The 26,301-nt window shown below is 39.1% G+C and overlaps 1 protein-coding gene and 1 non-coding gene across 2 annotated transcripts in view; both read right to left on the reverse strand.

Annotated features, from left to right (window-relative positions):
• Nucleotides 1-26,301, reverse strand: part of LOC109031490 (uncharacterized) — a 46,388-nt gene that overhangs the window by 1,173 nt on the left and 18,914 nt on the right. The window contains exons 17-33 of the mRNA XM_072299623.1: nt 25,878-26,120; nt 24,076-24,224; nt 22,665-22,766; nt 21,619-21,719; nt 16,871-17,112; nt 14,807-14,966; nt 12,943-13,085; nt 11,526-11,712; nt 10,045-10,193; nt 8,751-8,943; nt 6,809-6,951; nt 5,826-6,040; nt 5,071-5,195; nt 4,477-4,640; nt 3,822-4,064; nt 2,312-2,460; nt 512-613 (exon numbers count right to left, since the gene is read on the reverse strand). Coding sequence (XP_072155724.1) covers nt 512-613; nt 2,312-2,460; nt 3,822-4,064; nt 4,477-4,640; nt 5,071-5,195; nt 5,826-6,040; nt 6,809-6,951; nt 8,751-8,943; nt 10,045-10,193; nt 11,526-11,712; nt 12,943-13,085; nt 14,807-14,966; nt 16,871-17,112; nt 21,619-21,719; nt 22,665-22,766; nt 24,076-24,224; nt 25,878-26,120 — 2,810 coding nt within the window. The remainder of the gene's footprint in view (nt 1-511; nt 614-2,311; nt 2,461-3,821; nt 4,065-4,476; nt 4,641-5,070; nt 5,196-5,825; nt 6,041-6,808; nt 6,952-8,750; nt 8,944-10,044; nt 10,194-11,525; nt 11,713-12,942; nt 13,086-14,806; nt 14,967-16,870; nt 17,113-21,618; nt 21,720-22,664; nt 22,767-24,075; nt 24,225-25,877; nt 26,121-26,301) is intronic.
• On the reverse strand, nt 7,816-7,934 carry LOC140224562 (5S ribosomal RNA). Its single transcript, XR_011899843.1, has one exon. It is a non-coding gene; the product is annotated as a 5S ribosomal RNA (ribosomal RNA).

Consider the following 26,301-nt stretch of genomic DNA (forward strand, 5'->3'; position numbering starts at 1 on the left):
AGTGAAACGCGAAGAACCGGAACGAATGTTTTGTCTGAAGTCCTAGTTGAATCCTAACAGGCAGAAAAAGCACCAGTTGAAAATCAGCCCGTTAACAGCCTCTCAACCAGTAGTTGTAAATTGACAAGACACACCAACCTTTAGTTGAACCTTAACAGACAGTCAACTACTAGTTGAATGATTTGACAGGAACGGCCCTTTCAGTCGCTCTGAAAGAAACATAAGCAGATTGTTATGCTGCCGTGCTGAGGAAAAACACCATATAAGCATTCGGAAGTTGCCAAATTTTCCTGGTTAATACATGTATTTTTGGCGCAATTCAAGCATTTTTTCCCTTGAAATTTTTCGATATTTTAGATTAAATTACCTACGCACAAAATTGTCTGCTTTTGGAAAAACATATTTACAATTTTCCCTGTAAATTCTGTTTTTATCGAAGGAAATTCGGCAACGTCTAAAGGCTCATACGGCGGCGGTCTTCCTTAGTACGGCAGTATGGGATGACTCTCACCCTAGGGTCCGTGTTAGTCCATGGTTTGACATGACCGTTGCTCGTGGCACCATCCTCGAAATCGCGTAAACCTCCGACCGAGACACCAAGACTGATGTAGAACTAGAAGCAAAACATCATACGTGTCCAATAAAAATCTACGCAAACAAAATTGTTAAACTTTATCAAGCAGTCAAGGTTGGAAAAATCGCGACTACGTAATAAAATAATTTTCAGTGAGTCAAAGCGTTGTGTCTATTGCCTGGCTTCTAATTGAAGGGGCTTTTCTTAGTGATACATTATTGCGACAAAATTACAATATGTTGCGATTATTTTCTGTATTGCAAATTGCCTATCTTTCTAACACATGGAACTCATCCCGTTGATCGTTTAAAATAGATACTCGTTGGATCAAGTTGAATAAAAAGATTACAATTCCATGGTCAAAAACTTGCAATTTGATTACCTTATTGCACTAAATTGCACCTCTGTTTTAATACCTATTTTCGCGCTTAGTGCCTGAAAATTGAGGGGGGGCTACAAGCCATCGTGGCGTCTACAAAAGCTGATGCACCCCGTCAATTTTTTTCAAATTCGCAATTTCACGCGCCACGATGCATGTGCAAAATTTATGTATAGATCCTAAAGAATTTTAGAAGGCTCCTAAAAACTGGGCTTTTCAGTCAAGAAGGCTGCTTACTCCTTGTAGGAAAAGATACAATAGACTTGAATAACAGACATTGAAAGAACGCCTTCCGTCTTGTTTTGGAAAAGTTACGGCATATTTTAAGTATTCATGTTCGTTCATCCGTATACAAAATGGGCAGTGAAGAAGTTGCGACGTTGCAAATTGAGGTATGAATGTTTTTTACCCCACCGTCGATGATGAGAAAATGTATAACTGCGCACGCGCTGAGGTATAATATCAGCGGCAGTCGTGATCCTTTGCCATCAAGTCGAAGCGGTACTCTTGAAGGCGCTCTGAGCAACTATTCAGCCTCTGAAGTATTGCACAGTATCAGACGAAAATGAAGGCGCACTAACGCGTGTGTAACTTGACTGGTATCGTTTATGTCTGTGTGGCGTCGCCGCATTGATACCACGATAGGCTCCTGATCGATCAATCATGTGAAAATTGGTATCAAGTGGCATTTTTGACGCAAAATTTAAAATTCAAATCACATTTTCGAAAATGTAAGATGACGGATGTGGCGACCTAAAATGCTATCTCGGCTCCTGTTCGATCGATTTGTGTAAAACTAAGTGTCGCAGGGGGTTTGACGCCGAAGTCGAATTGCAGGTCAACTTTTTAAAATTAAAGTTGTCGAAAGAGGCCCTAAAATGCTTAAATCCAACTTTGCAAACGAGGTCTATTCCGTTTCTGTTCAGTTTCAAATTTGATCTCCTCTCAGTTAATTTAGACCTCGGTGTCGGCGTGCTTTTTAACATTTTTGCATCGAAGCTGCTTGTGTATGTTTCATGTATTTATTCCTCTCTCTGATGAATACAATCTAAATCAGTTAGCTTACGTCATAAACGCAAACGCGATAATCACTTTGATCGTCACTTCGTACGTTTCGGCGCTTTCTCCACTCATCGAACCCGTTTACATCAAGGGCAATACAATTTCGGATCCCGTTTTTGTTCGTTTGAGACCGGAAGTCGGCGATACTTCTACAATTTTAGAGGCAAAACAAAACACTGGAGCTGGACGTTTGGATAAAATGCCCATTAGGAAGGATGCAAATTATTCGGACATTCTTTATCGTGCCCCCCGCATGACATCGGACTTACTCTGATATCATCCCTCAGAAAACTTACCGGCTGATCAAAAGGTGCAATCGGAGAGCCTGCATTCCAGACCCTTATCTCCGAGCTGGAAAATCCAATCATGTCACTGAGTCGGGAACCATAAGCGTTTTGCATTATGTTCTGTTTTTTCCTCCCATCGACGAGGAATGAAACATCATCTGAAACGGAAAATGTGAGGATAAAGTATATTTCAGACTTTTTTTAGACCAACAAAGTACCGATTTATTGCACGCCAGTCTACTTTAATGCCGTGTTATGACGGACGGACGTGACATGACGCGACGGCATATCGATATAGGCGACTGGATGCAACTATTCAAGCCCAATGGTTGTGCATGTTGTATGTGCAAAAGTGTGAAGGGGCTCTGGATTTTCCTGAATGGTAATGCATAGATGGAGCTATTTTTGCTCGATGAATGTGCATGTTTCAAGTCGATGGTGAAATTACCAAACCACGGATCTCGATAGTGGTGCTCTTTGCTTTGTAAATTTTTTTCTCACGTGCATGTTATTTTTTCGAACGAATACTGCCAAGCTCAACACTTTTGTGCGAAATTCTCAAAGAATATGCTCGCAAGAGCAAAAAAAAAAAAAAATTAAAAACTACGCTCAGCCTTTTTTTAATAAATGTGAAATATTTCAGGAGATTTGCAACATCGCAAACCAAGAAATACGTGTTTTGGTATATCGACGGTGAAACTTTTAAACCACGTACTTGACTGGTGTTTAATAATTTCCGCTCGTATTTTATTTTTTTAAAGGAAACAAATTAAAATTAGGTGAGGTATTCCTTGAAGTTTGTTTCAGAGTTAGCTTCTCACTGAGAAAAAAACTCGAGGAAGTTTTAGGAATTGACGTTGAGTAGTTCTCTAATGAAAAAATAAATTATGACAGGAAGTCTGCAACGCCGCAAATAGAGTTACATGATTTGGTAGTTTCCTGTCGATATGTAGTTTCACCATCGGTCAGCGCGTACGTGTAGGCGCTAACGTTATGCCTTTCTTAATTGTATAGCCTGGATGCAGCTATTCGAGCTTGATAGATGCGCGTGTTGCATATGCAATACAGTGAAGGCACTCGACCTTCCTTAAGCCTGGATGCAAAGCTATTTGTGGTCATGGATGTCCGCTTTGCATATACCTATAGGCTTTTTTAACTGACCACTGCCTACTAATACACGATTTATAATCTCATACCATTGAAAAGACGGCATTTGATCATACCAACTAGCTGTCCTTAAGTAGCGTTGTAAAATTTTCTTTCCTATTTTATTTTAATTTTTTTATATTTATTTATTTTTTTTGTATAAATGGTCGTGTTCGGTGGAATTTTCTGAACTGCCTTCGGTTGTGCGCTATCGAGGAGAATAAAATCATGAAGTTGGAGTTTGGAGTGATTTTTTATGGTTAGATGAATAGTTCAAAGAAAACAAAAAGTAGATCGCACTATAAAAAAATATTGTGTGCAGATAGTTTTGCATGAAATACTGTACAGCTGCGGTTATAGAGACTGTGATCACCTGGAGTCCAAATGATGGTGAAATTGTGGAAGTCATCCCGCCAGCCATTCGTATTGGAGTAGTAAACTGATCTACTTTTGATTGTTTGTCCGTAGCCCATCATTACCGAACCCTCCAATGTCTGATATCCCATATCTGTTTCGTCTTTGTACTTTAAATCTGAATTTCCTCGTGACGTAAAACGGATTTTCCCAGATTCGTAGTACGATCCGTAAGCGTTGTCAGCCGGCACCAGCCATATCTCTAGAATATCATAGGAAGGTGTTAATTGAGTTGCAACAAAGGGTGATATAGTGGCGTGCTCAGCGATATATCGATTGATCTGCCATTAAAACCTATGGGAAAGGATCGATAAATAGGGTGCTCGAGACAAACACCTTAATAATCGATTCTTCACCGTGAAATATTTGAAAACTAATGGAAACATGACAATGACACAAAGCTTCGTAAAATTTTTTCGATTTCATCTTGACACCAATTTTTGTAAGATCGATGAAAAAAAACGTTAAACGTTAAGAACATTTTTTTGGAAAGTAAGTTTTTACGTCGCTAGTGAATTTCCTATTGAATGAATGATGAGATTTCTTATCTTTTTCCTGCTCCGGTTTAAAATATTTAATTTTTATTTTATTTTATTCTATAAGTGAGCACTTACCCGGCACTATCCAGTCACCGATCGGAAGTTTGGCTTGGATTTCAACAATTCCATATTTGAAACTGAACGTCTGCTTGGTCGAAATTCGTGCAGATTGTATCGGCGGCAAAATGAAAAAGTCGGTGTTTCTCGAGCATTCGTCGTTAAAAGCATCTCCTGTGCATCTAAAATTAATAATCATAATGTTTCATTTTTATCATTTATTCTTTATCAGGGCAACATAAGTTCTTCCTTTATCTTATAGGATTCTTATAATTGCGCTTACCTACCTATCAGAGACTCTTGTGATTTTTGTCAGCACTTGAAAAATAAACAGTATTGATATCAGAATATCCACTGAATGAAACAAAATAAAATTCCTGTACAAAAATAAACAAATCGCGGAACTGATTTAATAAAGACGCCGAAAACATGCACGTCGTAACGTGAACGCTGATGCAACTTTACCTGCTCCGCGGATGTCTATGTTGCATAAGTAAAAAGTTGAAGGCGTTTCAGGTGTTACCGCCGTTTCTAATGACTGAACTAGACATCATAAATAGTTGATTGGTGAATATGAATCAGTAAAGCTTAAATAACATATCAGGTTCAAACCTTTCGAGATCGATTCGTCCGTTTTCAACGAAATTGTCATCAAATACTGTTGGTTGAATATGAAGAACCCCGTCTTTAGTGTAAGTATTCTCGGGCTTGGCGTCATAAATGGCAAACTCGTAATCCTAGAATTAAATTAGCTTAATGAGCGTTGATAAAATAAATAATAAAGATCTGTGCAAATGTTTAAGCGGGAACATAAATACCTATATAAATATGTAGCGTAACTTAAAGTGTGTTTTTGATAGAAAACCGTACTCAAATCATGAGGTGAGTCTGTCGTGACGATGAGAATAATTACAAAGCAGAATATGAAGTTGTTGAAATGTATCCGTTTCATGCCATTGCATTGGGCCAGGCCTCTATGATAATCTCATTTTGCCCCCACGGTGTCGATCAGATAGTATGTTTCACCCATTGGTACCACTCTCCTATTTACGGTAAAATTCATCCGAGATTAAAGGGGGAAGTGAAACTGAAGCATGTTTTATTGACTAATTTTTCTCCTTCGAGATATAGCTCATCGAAAAATGTTTAAAGTCAGTAGTGTTGACGTGGGCGTATCCAAGAATTCAGCGTCCCCTATAACTGCAGAGAAGTTCCTGTTTAAAAAAAAAAGTCATTTTTAGAAAATTTAAACTTTGCCCTCCCCCACCCATGGAAAATGACTGACCATGCCACCACATTTATTTGATTCACCATAAGCGTTTAATTTTCTTTTTCGTTTTTTGTAGGGATGAAATATTATACAATACCGGTTTTGCGGCGATTTTAATTTCGTGTCTCCATCGCTTCGGGTCAAACTTTTTGAAATCGTCCGAAAAAATGACCGAATTCTTGCACACTCGTTTTCCTTTAACAGTTGTTGTTGACAAGACACAGTTGTTGCGCTGGGTTGTCGATTGAATTGGGGCTGCAGAAGTTTTGACCGGAAGCACAGGGCGATCAGTGAATTTTGGTTCTGATTTATCTGAAATTATAAACAATTGCTTCATGAGAAAGTTGTGCCAAACGCTTCCCGATCATTAGAGACACAAAAGAGTCAGCATAGATGTTGAAATTAAAAAAGTTTTACCTCGGTTTAGGATGCTGCAGATTTCCTGTAATTTTTTTTTTAAATAAAAGAAAACTATAATCCTCCAAATTTGTGAAAATTTGCATTACACTTCTATTTTATATATACTCAAAGATATTGGTTTATCCTCTTCTACAAATAGAGTGAGAGCGGATATTTCCAAGGCATCATAATCTAGGCCCAGGGCTTTAGTTTCACTATCGATGAGTGAGCACAAAATCCAAAGAAAATAAAGGGTTTATAGAGAAAGATAGAATAACATCCGATGTTAGAATTAATTAATTGTAAGCGTAAAAGTTCAGGATGCAACGTGCAAGCGTTATACGAAGCATTAAATTTCCAAACTATGAACATTGCATTCTTATTCATAGTGTATATTTATAATTATTGCATGATATGTCACTTTTTTATAAGTCTACGTGTCTGTATGAGTATAATTTGGGCGAGACTCATGTATCAGGGTCCCATTTTCGACTTATACAAATCTTCTTTTAATTTCAATCGAGATTCTAACTTGATGGATCTTGTATCGATGTGTCTGAAAGCACAAGGTTGAAAAAACAAGGTCTACTTCCGGAAATTCAGCAGGTAGTCCTTTTTATAATATATTAAATTTTGTTTTCACCAACACAAGGAGAAATAGAGTGACATGCGGTGCCTTACCTGCTAGAGGGGTCTTATAAATCTGTATACGCCAGCCTCCTCCACAGGTCTCAGCTGAGTCACCGGGGCATTTTTTATTACAATTATCGTCGGGTTTGATCCTATGTTGTGGAGGACCCTGACGCGCACAGAAACATTCGAACCTGCAAAACGAAGGGATTAACATCCACCACATTAGAAAAATACATCTAATTTTAAGAGGTGGTATGAAAACTTAAAAAACAAAAATCTCACGGTTGCAGTTATTCGGAATTTTCGCTCGTACTGAATTTTTTGTGACAAAACTTGGGTTAATATTGCGTACAATTTTTAAGAATATTTTCAGATGGGCTCATGAGCAAAACTGGAGGATAGCCAGGGACCAAGAAAGCTTAGCCCTTCCCGATGAATGTGAGGGATTTTGCTAATGGCGCAACATATCTTCCATCTTTGAGAGTGTAATTCGACCAATCAATCGGTGCGGAAAGCTCAAAATCGCTCCTGAGTTGACTCAACTTTGCAAATTTTCGTATAGAGGACCTCGAGACCTCTTTTTGGAACCACAAAAATTCCCCTAGCCCTACTTTGGAGCTGGTGACCTCTATACGGATACCCGCGGGTGGAATGTCTTTTAGTGCCATCCTTGATGAGGTGCTCCTTTGGCCCTCTCTACAAAAAGTTCCAGTCCTGCCCACGGACGGTTTTGGGAAAATCCTACAAAATAATATTACTCAAAACCTTTGTTTTTTTTTTTTTTTTTTTTGGTGTAACTGATCAAATATTCCGTTTATCTTTACACTGACTTTTTATTAGTGATTAATCAACAACTTTCTCGTCCTCAGTGACAATGTAAACTGACAGGTGCTAATTAAATTACATGCATGTCATCTTCCTATTGACGCTACATGGATTAGAGTTTTGTAAAATTTTAGGGAAGTTTCTTAAAAATAAAAAAAGGGGGGAAATTGTTGCCGGGGGGGGGGGGGGGTCTACAAGTGCAATTAGGTCCTATCCCAAGGAAAAAATGAAGTCAACAGCACGCAGTGTTCCCAAGCGGTCTCCCATCTCAGTACTAACGACGCCCGACGTTGCTTAACTTCGGTGATCGGACGAGAACCGGTGCTTTCAACGTGGTATGGCCGTTGACGATTAAGATCCAGCTGGCGTCGCTCCTTGGCCGTAGCCTACGAGAACGGACATTCATTCGTGCGTTCTACGTCCTACGTTTCACTCTCGTAGACAACCATTGTTTGATAGGTCGTTCAGCCAGCGCAGGCATTAGGGGCCAAACATTTTAAGAAAAATGGTATTTTCTCTTTGGTGCAAGGGGCCTAGATACCGTCCATAAATGTCTCAAATCACTTGGTCAAAGAGGAGAGGGTCGGGGTCTACCTTAAGGTTGTCTTACAACGGGAGGGGGTAATTGGGCAGAACCTGCAGGTCTGTACGGAACTTCCTCTTATAGCTAAGGACCTCGGATAATTATTTCATACGTCAAGGAGGGCCGAGTTTCAAGAGGGAGGCTTGCCACCCTCTGTTCTCGTAAAAATTAGGAAACAGTTGATAAATCAGCGAGAAAATCCCCGTTAGAGGAGCTGTTAAAGGCACATTTGAGAGGCTTGGAGGACAAGGCGCATAAGTGCAGTTCTTGAACAAATTGAGATATTAATGATTTCAAGTAAAACTAGTCTTAATGCATATTCTGTGGAAAATTTGCACCCAAATTCCTATTTTTAAGCATGAAAAAGTCAGTTTGAACTTACTTTCCGCCGTAAGGATCCACGTAATTTCGAAACCTCAAACACGTATTTCTCAAAGTAGCAAAATCTGCACTTATGCGCCTTGTCATCCAAACCCCGCAGATGTATAGCACTCCCCCAATTTGTACCGCCCTAAACGGGGATGTAAAGGGTTTCCAGCCTCGCCATGAATGTTGGCAATTATAAGGAGGTAAGAGCCTTACTCGTATTGAACTCCGGAATAGCTGAATCCCATTTGATAACAGAGATTCATGCAAGTTCGCGGCGAATTGGTCTTCGTCAGATCGATTTTGAAATCCGGCAACACTCTCCGGTGTTGGAGTTGAGCATCCTCTCCTGTAGCTTTTGGCGGGCTATCTGAGTAGCAACCAATGAGTCTTCCATTCGCGGGCACATCTGCAATGAGGAAAACAGGATCAGTTCAAGATTGATAGCAAGCAATTTCGTATTACCTTAAAAATGGATCGTATTCGATAAATTAAACAGGCCAGAGACGGACTGGCTCCTTGAAGCGGCCCATGGAAATCGCCAACAGACGGCCCATCGCGGTGCCGATGTGGACTCCTTCCCCCTCCATAATTTTTCGACATTAACCATAGGTATACCTAGGTCATTTTTCAAAAATTGCCGAAGTTAGATTACATTGCCAGAGTTCATTTTTGTGTGAATGTGATACCAAGAATATACATATATATATCCCTTGAAATTTTGCCAGATTTGTGATAAAAAAAGTACACTTTGTCTCCCTGGAAGATAGCTAAGTTCGACGGACGTTAAAACGTAACATCATTCTAACTTGAAAAGTTTCCGCTCGTAAATTATATTTTCACCGGAAAACATACAGGATCGCAAAATCTCTGCAGCCCTGTGATCCTAGGATTGCAAGCTCGCGGTGTGCACTGTTCGGTAATGGTGTAAACGGGGGTAGGTTCGACACCAAGAAAATACGACTTTTCAACGACGTGAGCGCGCACCAAGGTATACGCGCAATGCATGGAGTATCATGCAGACTTGTAAGATGCTACTGAGCGGCGCGCGCGCACCGTCCTGTACGCGCAATGCATGAAGTATCCTGCGGTCTTGTAAGGCGCTACTATGCGCTTTGCGCCGCCGCGCCGCGCCGGCCGCGGACACACAGTGTTCGACGCGATTATTCAAACTTACAGCGTCAGTGGTGGTGTTCAACTCATGATTTTAAAGTTTGGCTAAAGTTTGTTTAATTATTGTCATTTCAAACGATAAAACATGACATAAAACCGAACCAATTTTCTTCTCCTCATTTACACACTGATAAAAGCAAGGTGGAAGAAATCAAGGTTGTCTTTACCGCGGTGTATGATGTCAGAAACTTGACTTTTCAATGAGCGATATCTATCTCGGCTAATATTGAACGTAGAAAGTTGCTGTTCGGACATATCTTATTAGTTTTAGAGACAAGAATCAAGCATCAAAACACGATTCTGTGACCAGCGCAACTGACCCATTCCTCGTGCTTACCGGTAAGTCCAGTTGCGTAAACGCTGAGTCGCCATCCACTGCCGCATTTTTTTGAATCGTCGCCATCGCACGGCGAACTGCACTCTATATCGTCTACTTTCTTCTTCATGATCAAGTCCAGTCTCTTATTTGAACAGTAACATTCTTTCCTTGAACGCAGATCAAAAAACCATGAAGTTAGTCATTTCATCCTGAAAAAGTCACGTTTTCTGAAGGAGAAAGTACGAGTACCTAGAGATGGTTAAATTAAAAATGAATGGAACAATTTTTGAAGGATTTCATCCCTTTGTGAATATATCAATAGGTTAATGGTGCCTGTACAACCAGCATAAAATATATTGATGACCGTGAGGTCTACTGAAAGAAAGTTACGGACTGTGTAGACACACCTCCCGTTCCGGGCCCAGCGGGCCGACAGTTCCGGCTACCAGAACCGTGACGCCCGTGGCTTCAACTGCTCCGGGTGCTACATCCGGAACTTTCGACTTCTGAGCTCGTGACGTGGACGGTGGTACAGCGCCCACAGCTGGAGTTCTTTTTAGTGACGGAAAATGCCCAGGAAGCCCTGATGAATTGGTGTGTTGTGTATGTTGCCTATCTATATTGATTGAAGGGACACTGCAAAAATTGAAACAGGTTGCAATTTTTCGTTGCACAGTAAATTGCCTATCCATCTAACACATGACACTTATTTGTTGATTATTTAAAATCGGCATTAATGGACCAAATTATGTAAAAATATTGCAATTTTACTGCATTAAATCGCAATTTTATTTCAATATTTTCATTGTACTGTACTACTTGAGTGCTTATCTCCAATAGGCCCTTAGACGAGGCACAAAATTAAGCATTCTGATACATGTTTCTTACCCAAATTTTCACGAAAAACACAATTCGCGCAACATAAAAATTACTGAAACTACTGAAAACTCCTAACCAAGCTTTTAAATGTTTCTTGACGCGTGAATTCAAACCTCCCGCTCATGACAACACAATAGTATATGTGAGCCATATCGCACACTGAACTTTACCGTGACAATCTCTGCAATATGAAAATCTTGCAAACTCAATCTTGACGCTTTGGCTCAGCTACAGCAAATTTTTTACACCTTGAACGATGAAGGTTGGGAAAGGAACGGTGCTCGAATGATAAGCCTGTCAAAGCTGTTGTAAGGCGCGATTTGACTCATGTAGAGTTTTAAGTTTCTTATGACCGGGCAATTCAAATTTCCTGTAACCAATATAAAATTAAAACGTTATTAGCTTAGTCAGGAGTTGATTTTGGTAATTTTTGATGCAAAAATTGTCTTCTACATGAAATTCTGGTTTAAAAACACGCATCAGAGGGCTTACATTCGAACCATGTCTAATCGTGGTCCATTGCGGCGATGTAAATCTCTTCTGTTACTCATTTCAAAGTATTGATGTGGAGGAGATTCATTTTAAAACACAAACTGATTGCTAATATGAAAGAACCTTACCCCCACTGAAGTCCCGATATCTTGAACCCCTTTTTAAAACAAAACTCGAAGCACATTTTCGGCGCCAACCCGTTGAAGTCTTGGCGAAACCCGGACAGAAGTCTCTCCGATAAATTAAATATTGTTGATATTCCCGCGTTTTCCTTGAAGCAACCCTGGTAAAATCCGCTTGGCAGAGCTCCTAGTCCTGTTTAGAACATGTCATAGGAAGAGATATGAATAAAAAACACGTTGGCAAGGATGAAGTTTAAACTATAGTGAAATTTTGCCAGAAATTTTGCCAAAAAAGAGAAAAAAAATATGTATATTTGCAAATTGCAATCTCAGGTCAGGATTAGACAGCTATGAAAGACCTTAGATAGGGGGAGATCGGCCTTATTTGAGAACCGACGTAACAGTAAACAATTCGTCGTTTTCGGAACGAGAAAACCATTCCAAGGTTGCATAATTGACGCAAACAATTCTACATATTTTTTAAGCAAAAATACACCTGCAGGAGAAAAATCAGTAAAATTTTCAGTTAGAAATTCCCCAGATTCTTATCTCCCTAGAGGCAAAAATTATATTTGCGAGGGAACATTTGGAACTACTGAAATGAATTAACGTTCTTTCGTGAGGCAACGAATTGAACGAGTTTTTGAAAATCTGTTTAGCACAAGCGTCAACCTTTACGTTCCGTTATCCATCGAGAAAGTGTCAGCTTCAGAGCTAGCGACACTCAAAATAACGCAATAGGTTTTGTTAAATAGATATCTATGAACCCAGGTAGCAGTGATCGCGATAAGTTGCGATTTGATCGGGGAATGTACCGCGATTTTGTCGACGTTCATTTATCGCGATATTATCGAACAAAAAATCGTGATAAATTACGATAAATTTGATTTTATCAGACGCGATTTTACAGAGATGAAATTGCGACAAGATCGAGGATACTGACTCAGATGATGATGATCATGGCGATTTTATCACCAAGAAATCGTGAAAGAATCACAACTTAACTTTAAAATATTGCAATTTTTCCCTTTAAAAATGTTACTTGGGAACTTTCCCAGATCCGGTGTCGCCCGACGGCTTTTTAATTGGCCCGCGTTAAACAGAAAGGAACCAAGCCACATCAGCCGTCGCCAACTTTAAATTGGTTATTTAATTTTTTACACGAAAACGGTTGTGCGGATTTTCGTGCAAATTTCGGTGAATTTTCTCCATAGCACGAAGCTGATTCCTTAAAATTTTCAAAGAAATCCACAGAGACTTTCTCTCGTAAAAAATTAAAGTGCCCGGTTAAATTTGGCAACAGCTGATGTGGCTTGGTTCCTTTCTGTTAAACGCGGTCCAATTAAAACAGGTATTCATTTCGTCAAATTCTATGGAAACGCTAGCAAAACAACTCTCTTGAACGGTAAGAAAATGTGTTTACCTGACACAGCTGTAGTGTAAACATTCATTCTGTAATTGCCACCACATTGTTCCTTAGCATCACCACTGCAGGGTTTCGAGCATTCGGATTCGGGCCGTTTAGCGATTTGAGGCGGTCGATTGTACCCACAAAAGCATTCTGACCTACAAACAGCAGGGTGAAGTAAAATTAGAGGAGCCTCGGTTAGATTTTGTGGCTGTCAGCTGAAGGAATGTACCAGAGCACACGTCATGTATATTTCGAGAATAGTATATTTAAAAATATGGAAAACACATCAACAAATCTTTTGAAAGATAAAGAAAACATACAATGTAAAGAATGTGTCAATCATTCAAAACTCATCTAATTTTAAGTAAGAACTATTGTGGAATACTGCATGGTATTAATGAAATACAAATAATGAGAGAATTACAAGTTTAAAGGTTCCAAAGAAAGGATTACCTATTTATCTTAAATTGTTTTCGTATATATTCTAATTTGAAAATGATGTTTTGTGACTTAAAATTATTGTCACCAGCGATCGAGCTAATAATTTTTTTCGTTTTTCAACTAATTTAATAGTTCGCTGGTAGAGTGATACGGGTGTAGGAATACGAATACCTATGGACGAAATAAAGTCTGGTAATTCCAGCGTTTTTACAGTTACTGGTTCAGTTCATTACTGACCCTGGTAAAAATTGGCAGTAGAATCTGTGTTCAAAAATACCATAGACCTACAGCCGGCTGTAAGATTTCCAATAGCTTCTATAGCCGGCAACACAATTGCTTTATAGCATTTTATAGCCGATGGCGATTAAGCAACAGCCTGGCGATAAAGTATATGCTAAACGTTACTAATTACGGATGCCCAGGACTCAGTGAGTTTTTGGACTACCGCTCTCTTTTTGGGCCGTAGTATCTTGATTTATTTTGCGAGGAAAGCTCCGTACTTTTGAAGGATGCCTGCCATTCCTAATATATTGGAGCGCCTTCAATTTCGATACTGTGCAATTCCTCTGGTGTGAAATAGTTGCATCAAGCGCCGCGGTACGCCGTACGCTGCAGCGCGGCGCGGCGGGAGGGCAGCCAGCGTGAAACGCGCATTGGCGCCTACAAACCTAATAGGGATACTTCACGCATTGCGCAATGCGTGAAGTATCCCTGTTAGGTTTGTAGGCGCCAGTGTGCCGCCGCTCCGCTTCGTGTTAGGCTCTAATATTTAATCTCGTGGAGTTAGCGTTTTTCAACTCATGACTTTCAAATGTTTGGACACTCAGTATGGATTATTCTCATTTTAATTGATGAAAAAAATATGTAGTAAAGGAAAATATAATGTGCGCTTCGTAAATATTAAGGTGATTCCGTACAAACTTAGGGATTTACAAAACACACGAATTCCTAAACAATTTCTTATAGCCTTTTATAGCCGATGGCGAAAAAGCAACAGCCAGGCGATAAAGTGTAAAGCCCGGCGATAGGAACTATAGCCCGGCTGTATAATTTTTCATCGCTTCGTGTAGCCCGGCCGTATGATTTTGTCCACTTTCTACAGCCAGCTATATGATTTTCTATCGCCTTCTTCTGTCGGCCATAAGAACTCCTATGGTATTTTGAAACGCAGCTTCTATCGCCAATTTTTACCGGGGGAGCCACGAAATTCCGGGCAGAAGCGGATCCAGCAATTTCGCAACACCGGATTTCCTCCACTTCAACCTATGCTAAATAATCGATTGTTGTCGGAGCACCTGGCCCCTCCAAGAATCGATACATTTTCATAGGTTTAAATGGAGAGAAGACTATGTTGCCAATTTGCTGGATCCACCAATGATTTCGGGGGATTTTGAGTGCGTGAAAGAGAGAAATAGTTAAATTACAAGGCTCATACCCCCATTGTGCTCCGGCAAAGGGATAACCTCCCTTTGAACAAATATCGATGCATGCGCTAGGAGTCAGTTGATCGCTCCATTCTCTGATTTCGCCCAAAAGTCTGTTCTCGCTTTGATCTAGATAGCAACCCAAATATTCAGCACTGACTTCAATTGTTACTGGAAAAGAAAAGAAAATTCCGGTTGTTTAATTTAATAAAATAAAATAAATTAATAATTAAGTACTCGAACGGAACACAACAGACAGAATTAAATAGAATTTGAAAATATATCGCAATTGTTTTCGTAGTTTCTTTCCTCCGCAAATAGATGGAGATCTAGATTCCAATTTTTAAATAGTTTTGATAGGCTTTTATTGAAAAAAATAGTATTAATCCTAAGCAATACATAATATACATAAATATGAGTATAAGGTATTAAGTGGTATCTGAAGGAAGTCAGAGGCAATTTTAGAAAAATTTGGATTTTAGCTATTTTGAGTCGAACACTTATCGGAGTACATTTTGTGAGAGAATTTCTCAACCTCATCAATGGAGTAAAAGTTTCTTTGGGCCATAAACCTCCGTAATTTTTTTTAAAATTAAATTTTAAGTCTCGAAATTTTAAAAACATCACCTAGATCTGTCTTCTGAGACATCGTCGAAGCATTTCAAACAATAAAAAATGATTACGTTCTTAATTCTCCAAATAAATGGCAAAAAATATTGATTTTACGTTTTATTGACAAAAGAGGAGAGAAAGATTTTTAAATATCCTCTTACAATTTTTTTTCTTTCTTTTTCTTTTTCTCTTTCTTTTTTTTTTTTTTTTTTTTTTTTTGAAAACTAAGCACAATGCAAAATTTTGTACACTTATTCTGAAAAGGGAAAACCCGATCGCTGCGCCTACGCTACTTGATAAGAGGCACTGATATATAAAGGAAAGAAAAAAATTGCATGGGCCTATCACAGCAGTGTGACCTAGGGGTCAATACTCAGTGGCGAAGGTCATGGTCAAGTTCAGCCGTTCATAAACTATTATGACTGCTACAGGAAGGCCCGCGCACGTGTTTCAAGTCCGCTGATCAGAGCAGTTATGTGAATTGTAATTCTTAATACGCACATTTCTTGCGGAAAAATTGCCTGGTGTTTTCTTCCGTTTTCTTTTTTGATCACTACCCAAGGAAAATTCAAGGAAATACACACCTCAAATGAAACTTTCGTACCTTATAATTAGTTTAGTGAACAAAGGATAAAAATGAAATAAAAATGTAATCTGCTAATGAAAATTTATGATCAGTTTTTGAAATCTCCGAGGTACATCTGTGCTTTGGCCATAGGCGAACTTAGGACATTTTTAAGGGAGTGGGGCAGAGGGATACCTCGTTGAAGGGGGTCAAGGAGACACTAAAAAAAACCCACTTAAGTAGAATTTGTGACTCATTTACCTCTTAAGAGGGAGTTAGGGGATTTCCCTAGCTTCAAAGTGAGGTCTGACGTGCTTGGCAAAATCTCTAACATTTCTTGGAGGGGGCCAAGTAAATTTGTGGGGAGGCAACCCTCTTTGGCCCCATACTAGTTCCACCCTCGGCTTTGGTTACACATTTAATACTACGAGACCATAAATTTGTTCCCATGGTGATACTTTTAGTACATCGACGAGACAAAAGTTGAAAATAATTATTGCTATGTTGAAAGTTAGATCGCTGGGGGTGAAGTCATTATTTTTAACGTTTCCTGAGCAAGGGAATTGTCAGCTGTCTCAATAGCAGTGACCACTATAATAGCTGAAACTTTCCACGTATATACATGCAAATTGAGCTGCTTTCAAGTAAAAATGGTCGACATTTCTTTTCTAGTCACCTCCTCTCTCTCCTATCACCACGGAGAAGCAACAAAAATGACGTCAAACGCAATCGGTGGTGGAAGTCGTTGACCTCTTACGATCAATTGTTGAGTAATCGTGCACCATCATGACGTCACTTTAAACTATTCAGGAATCTTGAACTATGGCGGGAAATTCACACGTGGGCTTTCGATTGGATGAAAACTATTGGGGGCGGAATCGCCTGAAAAAAAAACCACTACCTTGACAAAAACAAAGCACAAACAAGGATGAAAACCCGAACCGGTGGAGCTTAAATGAGTACATCTTTAACCGAGGCTGGATAACAACTGGCTTGGCAAATCCAAACATTTGCGATCTTGCTTGCACAGGGTTGCCAACTTCAGCATAAGAACACAAAATCGAACCGCTAATCGCAGGAAATGATTTGGCGGGTGTCACACGGAACGGCAAGCGGATTCCATGATCGCCATTCTTCAAATTTATTTAAAGAGGTAAAAATTTAAAACATCTTAATCATCAACGGGCCTTGCAAAGGTCGAGAATATCGCGTCGAGTCGCGTCGAAAGACAGCTTGAATGAAAATCAAGATTCAAAACTAAGCGCCATCAGATGTTGTTAAGATTGTGTGGTGTTCCTTGTGAAAGTGTCGTGACCGCCTTTGCTTCGAGAAATTATAATCGAAAAGTTGTCTCATTGTTATTTTAATTTTGGAGCTGGAGTTTTTATTCTAAGGCTGCATGCCAGATGCCGTCTATTTTACCATGCTAAGGGAAAGCGCCGTATGAACATTCGAATATTTCCAAATTTACATCCAGAAAACATTTGTTTTTGAGAAAAGTTATGAATATTTTTCATTGAAATTATCGTAGACTTTAAAGCAAATTAGGAACAAAATTCTCTGAAAATGTCGAAGAAAAATACTTGAAAATGTTCCTAAAAACTCGTGGTTTGTCAACATAGTTTGACAACGTCTGAAGGCTCAAACGGCGTTCTTCCTTAGCACTACAATACAGTGTTGGAGGATAGAGGTGGACAAATCTTAGTATCATCTGGTGGCGCTTAGGATAATTGTTCACTCTTCAAATGCCTTTCTTTTTATGGGATTTTTAATAAGAGAGACTCGTAGGTACATCTTAGCAACTCTTGACGGTGATATAAATATTTTCAATTCCCTTCATCCATTTATGAGGTATTTTCATGAATACTAATTGAATGACAAACATGCCTAACCGTAAGCTGTATTTTAATATATCTGGCAAATATACGTCGTGAAGATAAGAGGTTATCAATTTTATAAGTCATCAGGGTCATTATGCGGTAGGTACACTTTTTAGAGATGAACTTAGCCACGTACTCTGATTACCTGTTCAGTTTTGACCAGAGGCTAGGATTTAGCTTCGAAATGTCCCTCTTGAGTTAAAAAAACCATTCAGACTAAGAAATTCTGAATTTTAGGACGTACTTTAAGAATCTCCTAAAGTCACATCACGTTGTAATCCGTCAGGTAATTTTCCACAACATTTAAGATCGAGGAACAAACTGAAATAACTTCAAAAGTACTTCCCGGGTGAATATTATAAATTATTTTGCGTTTTGATTTGCGATATTCGCTCGAAACATACTCTTGGAAGTTTCCTTGGTCAAATTTTGCGTAAAAATACCTCAATTACTCCAGCGTGATGTAGCATTCGGGGATCTTTGAGGAAAAAATTCCTAAAATCCAGAAATGATCAATTCGTCGTTTCTCGGACAAAATAACGTAACTATATTCCAAGGTTGCAAAATTGTCTCAAACAATTCAATTTTTCACAAGAATGCACTTGCGCTATTTTTGTGGAAAATTAGTCTGATCTTTGCGTGAGACAAGAATAAAAATCAAAGTAGTTTTTAATTAGGAATTCCCAAAATTTCTCTGGAAAAAGTGCATTTTGCAAGGGGAAATTTGGCAACATTGAAATGGAATTACGTCCTTTTGTAAGAGAGACGACAAATTGATCCATCAACTGTAGAATTGTTATCTGAAGTGGTGTAAAACCACTGTAAGCAAAGGATGAGTCTTGCTGGAGATGATGGAACTGGACTTGAGAGACGAATCGTTAAATTGTTGATTTTTATTCGTGTCTTTCATATCTGGCAAGGCAGGTGAAATTCCCACGTCCGTTCGCCAACGATGAGACGTGACGTCATCACATCAGGGAAGGAGGGGTCAACGTGAAGAATGAAATATTGATAATGACTGACTGACGTTTTAGCGCACTCCATTTAGCATCGTCGCGTCGCACTATGGTCCCCATTCACTTTTCAGTGATCAAAAATCATAGCGGCTCTCCGTTTGAGTATAAATACATTTAAGATATGTTATCCTCATAATTTTGATGCGCTGAATCCGAATTTGACCTCCGTTTTTCCCTAAAAAATCATTTGCAAAAGTTACCGTCATTTTTTCACATAAATCACAAACTGCCATACGATTGGCTTGTTATACTTGCTTAGATTGGATGAAAACCATGCGTTCATTGCACATACATGTACAGTTCATGCAAAATTAAGGATGTTTTAATTTTTTGACACCCCCCCCCCCCCAATTTTTTTTTTTTTTTTTTTTTTTTTTTTTTTTTTTTTTTTTTTTTTTTCTAAGGAAAACTAAACTGAAAAAAATGACATAGATCTAAAATTCATTTGTATTTTAAAAATGTCGAAATAATGCTTCAGAGAAGACTTTTCTTTATGTTGATTTGCCGGGAAACGCAAATCGGGTACATAACAATGTTGAAGAGCGGGGGGTGCAATATTGTCACGTTAAGGAAAATTCAATCAACAATGGATAAATATTCGGGGAGTAAGGAATTTTACATCAATAGGTACTTTCTACGATGGAAAAGAGCATTTTTAAAGATAAAACTGCGGAACGGAAAACTTTTCAAAAAATCTCAAAAAGTAGGGGGAACCAAATTTTTTTCGAAACGGTCAACCTCGAAAAGATTCATAGAAGCTACATAATGGCGTCTCTGTAGATGCAAAATTGCTTAGCACGTGTTAGGGCTGCAGTTACAGGTGTTTTTCAGAGCAAAAAATTGAGTTTTTCTGGGGCAAACACGTAGTCACGTAAAAAAATTCAAATTTGGTCGAAAAAGCAGGCGGAAGCAATTATTTTTGGTTCGGTTGCCTTCCTAAGGATCTGTAAAAACGACTTAAAAGTGTCTCTGGAGGTGCCAAATGTCTCAGAATATTTTTCGAGGGGCTTTCCAGGGTTGTAATACAGTATTTTGAAGGAAACACGCAGGTACGAAAAAGATTCAAAATTCGTTCAAAAAGCAAGAAGAACCAACAATTTTTGGTTTAAAATCCTTCTTAAGGATTCATAGAGACTACTTAAGCACGTTTTTGGAGGTGTCGCATGCCTCAAAAAAGTTTAAGACGACTGCAGATTGATCGATGGCTAAACTTGCTAAATACCGTTATTTTAGCCACCGACTTAGAGACCTAATAAATTCGATTTCTCGAGAAAAAGCAAACCAAAGCACGAAATATTTCTACTGTAGCTTCCCAAGGATGTGTAGAAGCTCCCTAAAGGTGTCTCATTAGGTGACCTTTGGTGACTTTTTTTTAAAATGAAAGTACGTGGGAAAAATCGGCATTTTTTCATGAAAAATAGGTACCCAACTTCTACCTTGTGTAGAATGTATCAGAATGCCTCGGAGAAAAATTGTAATTAGTGCGTTACAATCCTCTTAGAGTCCTCTACAAAATGGTATAAGCAAGAATTCTGAGAGAACATTTCATGATTCAGGAGAGGCTCCGAACGCTTTGTTAGAAATAGCCACTTCACGTGTCAGAAAATACATATCCGACTATTCGCACAGTTTGTGACACTTTCAAAGTGACTAGAAATTTTTTCGAGGTATACTACGTGTAGTTTATGACCCGTAGATACTATATTAATCAATTTTGACTCGAAAAAAAAATGTCGTCCAATTTCATAAATATCGATTTTTGAGCGCTCCCGAGCGGATTGGGACCATAGTGCGTCGCGTCGGCATCCAACCGGTTTTCCGCATGAGGTTGAGTTCATCTCGACGATCCAAAATTATCATTTTTTCGCTAGGTATATCACTAGCATATCGATAGCTGAATGTGAGCTCAGTAACCAACCATTGTGACGTTGCAGACTATCCGTTATACTTCATTTTTTGTCTTTATTATTTTTTTTTTTTTTATTGTGACACTAATAAACGTTTTTTTCTCTTCTTTAATTTCTGTGATTTTTACGCAAGATTATTTCTGTGATTTTAACATCATTTATGAAGAATTTTCTGCGGAAAGGAGACGTATCGGTAAGGGTCGTTTGTTGACCCACCCTGAATTTCCTCGACTCTGGGATTTTTTGCTCATTGAAAGTTTACATTTCAAGAAATATATCATGATTTAACTATTTCCGGTCTCTTTTCGGGATCTTGCCTAAACATGGGTCTGAAAGACGATTTTGGTGAAAATGCGGGTTTGCGTCCGAATAACGAAAAATTGCGCGAAGAATGAGCGCAACTCTTTTTTCTCTTAAAAAAAAATGCTTAAAATGTCGGTTTCAAAATTTAACTATCGTTTGGTCTACCGATAGTCAAATCGTAGTTATCATCATTTAAGATCTACCATCCAGTTCTTGCGGATTGGAAGTGGGGGTGTCAGTTCGTCTAGATTCTGTAATAAGGAGAAAGGAGCATTTACAATGGTGGACATGCCAAAACGGGTAAAGTTTAATAATAAATTAATACATTTTCACGCAGTCTTTTTGTCTTTATTATTCCAAGAAAAGACAGAATGTATGTATCGTGACTCCAGTTAACTATGAAGACGAGCGACAAACTACGATTGCAAAACAGCCAGATATTCATGCAGCTAATGCGTCACATAAATCGGACATCCACATTTTTATTTCAGGCGTCTCCAGTTGTAAGTGAAACTTCATCATCATTTACAGTCGTCAAGTTAAACTGCGGTGATTTTTATCGATTTGACAATAAATGCCGAATCTCCTTTCTGCCAAGTTGTTTGCCATTCCTGCCGGTTATTCCAGAATGCGGTCATTGCCTGCCAACAAAATTTACAATTGGTTAAACGTTTTAATGATAAAAAGTTAATCGATTTTGCAAGGGTTGATATCGATGGTTAAAGTGCGAGACCGCGTATTTTCGTTTGCGACGTTGTAAACTTCCGGTCATACCGTGGGAAACTAGTCAACGTGATTTCTTGAAAACTTCCTTGATTTTTCTTCTGTGTTACCAGAATATTCTGTATGAATTTTAAGTTTCAAGCAATGAAGCTGACTATAGTTCCTCTTGGAAGAAGTAAACTATGGAAGCGGATATTCTGAAACACTGCGCAATGGAGATCATCTACGTTGTGTCACACTGTAACCATCGATATTCATTTATTAAGATTATACTCTAAAAACAAAAATTAGACGTTAGTCAATTTCTAAGTTACTTTATTTGTAAAGAAAAGTTAATTTACACCTAGTAGGTGGTTGTAACATGTATTTGAAGAATAATAATAAAAAAAAAAGATTATACTCGTAAGAAAATACCTGTAATAATTGAATCTTTGTGTGCACTTGTCTTTAAATATTAAATGAGAAAGAAACATCAAGAAATGTGGCCCAACAGTAGGTAACAAGGAGGTAACATAGTAGTGGATCCACACAATTTTGCGGGGAAAACAAGGCCAAAAAGTTCAAAAATTTCAATTAGAGTCAAACATTTTTGAGCTCTAATGAGTACCAATATAAGACTGAGGGGGAAGAGTGTTCAGTATGAGTGTTTAACATTAAATATATATCATCATGATATGATGTCAATCATGATAATTGCTTTTAGGTACCTATCCAATACTGAGATATGAGTCAATTTGACATCAGCAAATGAATGCAAGATATAACATAACTTATTCTCGGTCAAAAGGGACGAGTAAACCTTCCTTTGCTGTTCATTTCTTCATCCCCAAAACAACTTTTACAAGGAAAAATAATAGTATTACCCTAGGGTCGCTGTTGGACCATGGTTTTGGTTTGCCATTGTTATCGCATCCATCTTCAAAGTCTCGTATACCACCAACAGAAACACCAAGACTTACGTGAAACTAAAATGCGAGGAGAAAAGAATTTTAAACAACTTCAGAATACGTGATTCGAGAGTATGAATTACCTAAACAGGAAAGGATGAGGGGAAAATGCAAAATTAGAGGAGGAAAATAAAAATAAAAATCCGTAATTTAAATGGCGTTGGGTCTACATCTTCCGATGTACCATATCGTGACAGAAAATGTCGCCGAGTAGCAATAACTTTAGCTCAAATGAAATAGCAGAAAAATCATATTCTTTTAAAAATAAATGTTATCCTTTTTGTCTGCGTATCTAAGTCCGCACATAAAAGTTTATTTTAAATTGTTCCAAAATCTTTAACAAGTTGTGCAGAGGTAAAATTATGCAAGGACTGACTTTCATGTAGATCTTCCAGGCCCAGTGATTCTTTCGTACGTCACTTCCCCTTTATAGTCGTTCCTCTGACGTAAGGGCCTATCCCTATGTCCACGTGAGCCCTGCACTCCGTATAATCTCATACTTTCTGCAGCTCACGTTAAAATAGAGAAACGCCCTTACGTCAGAGAAGCGACGATATCGACGGCGAAACTTCCAAACCACGTATCTCGCTTTGTGACGTTGCAGACTTCCTAACATACTTTATTTGCAACCCCCTTATGCAAACCCCTCAACGCCTAGTCTTGAAAACGTACGCGATTTTTCATCGCTGAGCGAAAGAAAATTTATCAATGAATGATGTTGATTTGGGCTCCTCAAAGAAATTAAATAAAAGTGGAGTTTCAAAACACCGCAAACGAGGTACTTGGTTTGGGCATTTCATCGTCGCTATGTAATACGAAAACCCCACGTGAAAAAAGCGCCCCCCCCCCCTTTATACCTAAACTTGGCACCTCCTTCACTGAGTCCAATTTCAAATTCATGGGGAACCAATGTGACCCTGAAATATTTACTTACTCCAGTTCTCCGGCATATGTCTACAAGAATATGTAGTGTGGGAACCGTCTCGCACCAAAAGAATCGCATCACTGAATCGTTAGTGAATTACCTTTATCGATAAAGTCATATCCGATCAGTGATATCTATCGATAGAGGTCTTTCAACAACGATTCAAAAATCGACCTGTCGGTCAAGAACTGAGTGTATATCTTTAAAATACGTTTCATCTCTCTACTGAAACCAGAATTAAATCTTACTCTATCTTATATAAAATCATGAGTGTAAAACGCGTAACGCACAACGCCTGAGGCGCAAAGTGCTGCAAGGGGTAGGACCGCAAAGCGGTTAAGGGTGTAGCCCCTAGTAATAAATAAACTGAATACTAAGTGATTAAAAACTGAAATTAATTACAGGTCGATCGAATGGAGCAATGGACGTCCCCGTGTTCCAGAGTTTGATTTCAGAGCTGGGAAAGCCGACTGCATCGCTGAGTTTCAAGCCGGGGGCATTTGACATCATGTTCTGCCGCTGCTTTCCATCAACCATAAACATAATATCATCTGGAAATAATAATAAGAGCGTTCATATTCAGCTTAAAATTCTGTGCGGGAGTGTGTCTGGTGAACGAGAGGCAAAGTCTCTCTTACATATAGAGGAAAAATACTTAGATCGAAAATTATACCAGAGCCGGATTTAGGGGGTGGCCACATGAGCCGCGGCCCATGGCGGCAAATTTTGACCTCTTTTTGGACGTAGGTATAAAAAATCGGAATCAGAAAAAAATTGCGAACGAGAAAAGGCGACAAAATCTCTGATTTCCTGAGAGTATAGTAATTTCTAATTTTGTCGTCTTTCGGCAATACAAGAGGCAGCACCTTTAATTATAGTCGAGTTAAGAGAGAAGCCAAGCACCCAAATTGGCCTAGAACGGCGCGGCGCAGAGTGAAATGATGACGAGGACTTGAGTCTGAATGGAAAAGCCCTCGGCGCGGCGGTCGCGTCGGCGCGTTACACATAGTAACGCCTACAAGACTGCATGAATACTTCACGCATTGCGTCAAACACAGCAGCGGTCAGCAGCGGTCGGCGGGAAACGCATGGCGCCTACAAGAGTGCATGAATACTTCACGCATTGCGCCAAATACAGTGCGGTCAGCGCGGCGCGGCAGCGGAAGTTAAAATTATTAAACCACATTCATATTTTGCACATTTTTTTTGCAAAAAATGTGTCCAACACGAGTAAACGTGTTTTATGCAACCCGCCCCCTCCGGCACGTTCACTTGATGGTTTTTATTAAAGTTTCAGAACGAATGAGAAGGGGGCGGCAAAATACAGGCGGCCCATGGGCGGCAAGTAGGTAAATCCGGCCCTGAATTACACGATCGATGTTCACTTATTTGAAACATGGAACGATATTACCTCTCGGGTATAGGAGATAAATCTTCGAGTGTGTGCTCCAATTCTCTAAAACAAGTAGTGAATAAAGAAATAGAAAATCTAACGTAAACTGTTGTCTTTTTGTATTCTCTTAACTTTTTTTGGATTTATTTTTCAATGCGACCATAAAAAACTTCCTGAATTGTTCAAAGGCTAATTTTTGTAACTGTAATCCAACTGTAATCCAACTGAATCAACAGTTCTGTATTGATTCTTATAATTTTACAAATAAAGTGCGAAAGTCATCCATTTTTAATCGAGAGAGGGCGAAGGGCGGACACACGCTTGCATCAAAATCGATGTTTTAAAAAACACCTCTGAAAAGTCAGTGTTTTTAGATCAGAAATAAACTTAATTTCTTAACTTAAAACTTAATGGGCAAAAAAAAAATCGTGAGAGACCCACTCTTCAATTAAAAATTAAATAAAAGGACTTCACTGTTGCCGCTGTTTTTAAAAATGTATGTTAATGACTCGAGACAATCAATGTCAATGTGATACTTTCATTGGACAGGAAAGCTTAGGTCTTTGAGTGAGGGTGGGGGTGAGGGTGGGGGTGAGGGTGGGGGTGAGGGTGGGGGTGAGGGTGGGGGGTGAGGGTGAGGGTGGGGGTGAAGGTGGGGGTGTGGGTGGGGGTGTGGGTGGGGGTGAAGGTGGGGGTGGGTTTGGGAGTGGAGTTCTTTTTATTAAAAGAAGGGTTTCAGTGAAATTTGGCACAGTTCGCTCCCTTAAAACTAGAAATCATGACAAAACTTTCTTTCACATTGAGAGCTTACCTGGGGTCCATAGGATGGTAAAGTTGTGGAATCCCTGATGCCATTCGGACTTATCATTGTAATATACTGATTTCGATCTGACCTTGGCCCCATAACCTAGCATTGCGGAGGCCTCCACGGTCCGCCCTCCTATTTCTCGGCCATCCTCAGTTTTTAAGTTAGAGTTCCCTCTCGAGAGTATCCGAATGGTGCCGGACTCGTAAAACGGACCGTAAGAGTAAGTAACAGGAATCAGTCGTATATCTATAAACATCGTTTCAATGTTTCTGTAGAAAAGACGTTCTTAGGGAAATCACAGAGGGAGGATTTGACAAGTGTATGTTCGAGGCGGGTGTCGCAATTAGACAAAACAGGCATATTTTTTCCGAATTACTATGGAAGAAGTGGAATAAAGTTACCTGATGAGTCAAAAAGCAACAAGCTA

Source organism: Bemisia tabaci, chromosome 4 (genome assembly GCF_918797505.1).
Source record: "Bemisia tabaci chromosome 4, PGI_BMITA_v3".
Lineage (NCBI taxonomy): Eukaryota > Metazoa > Arthropoda > Insecta > Hemiptera > Aleyrodidae > Bemisia > Bemisia tabaci.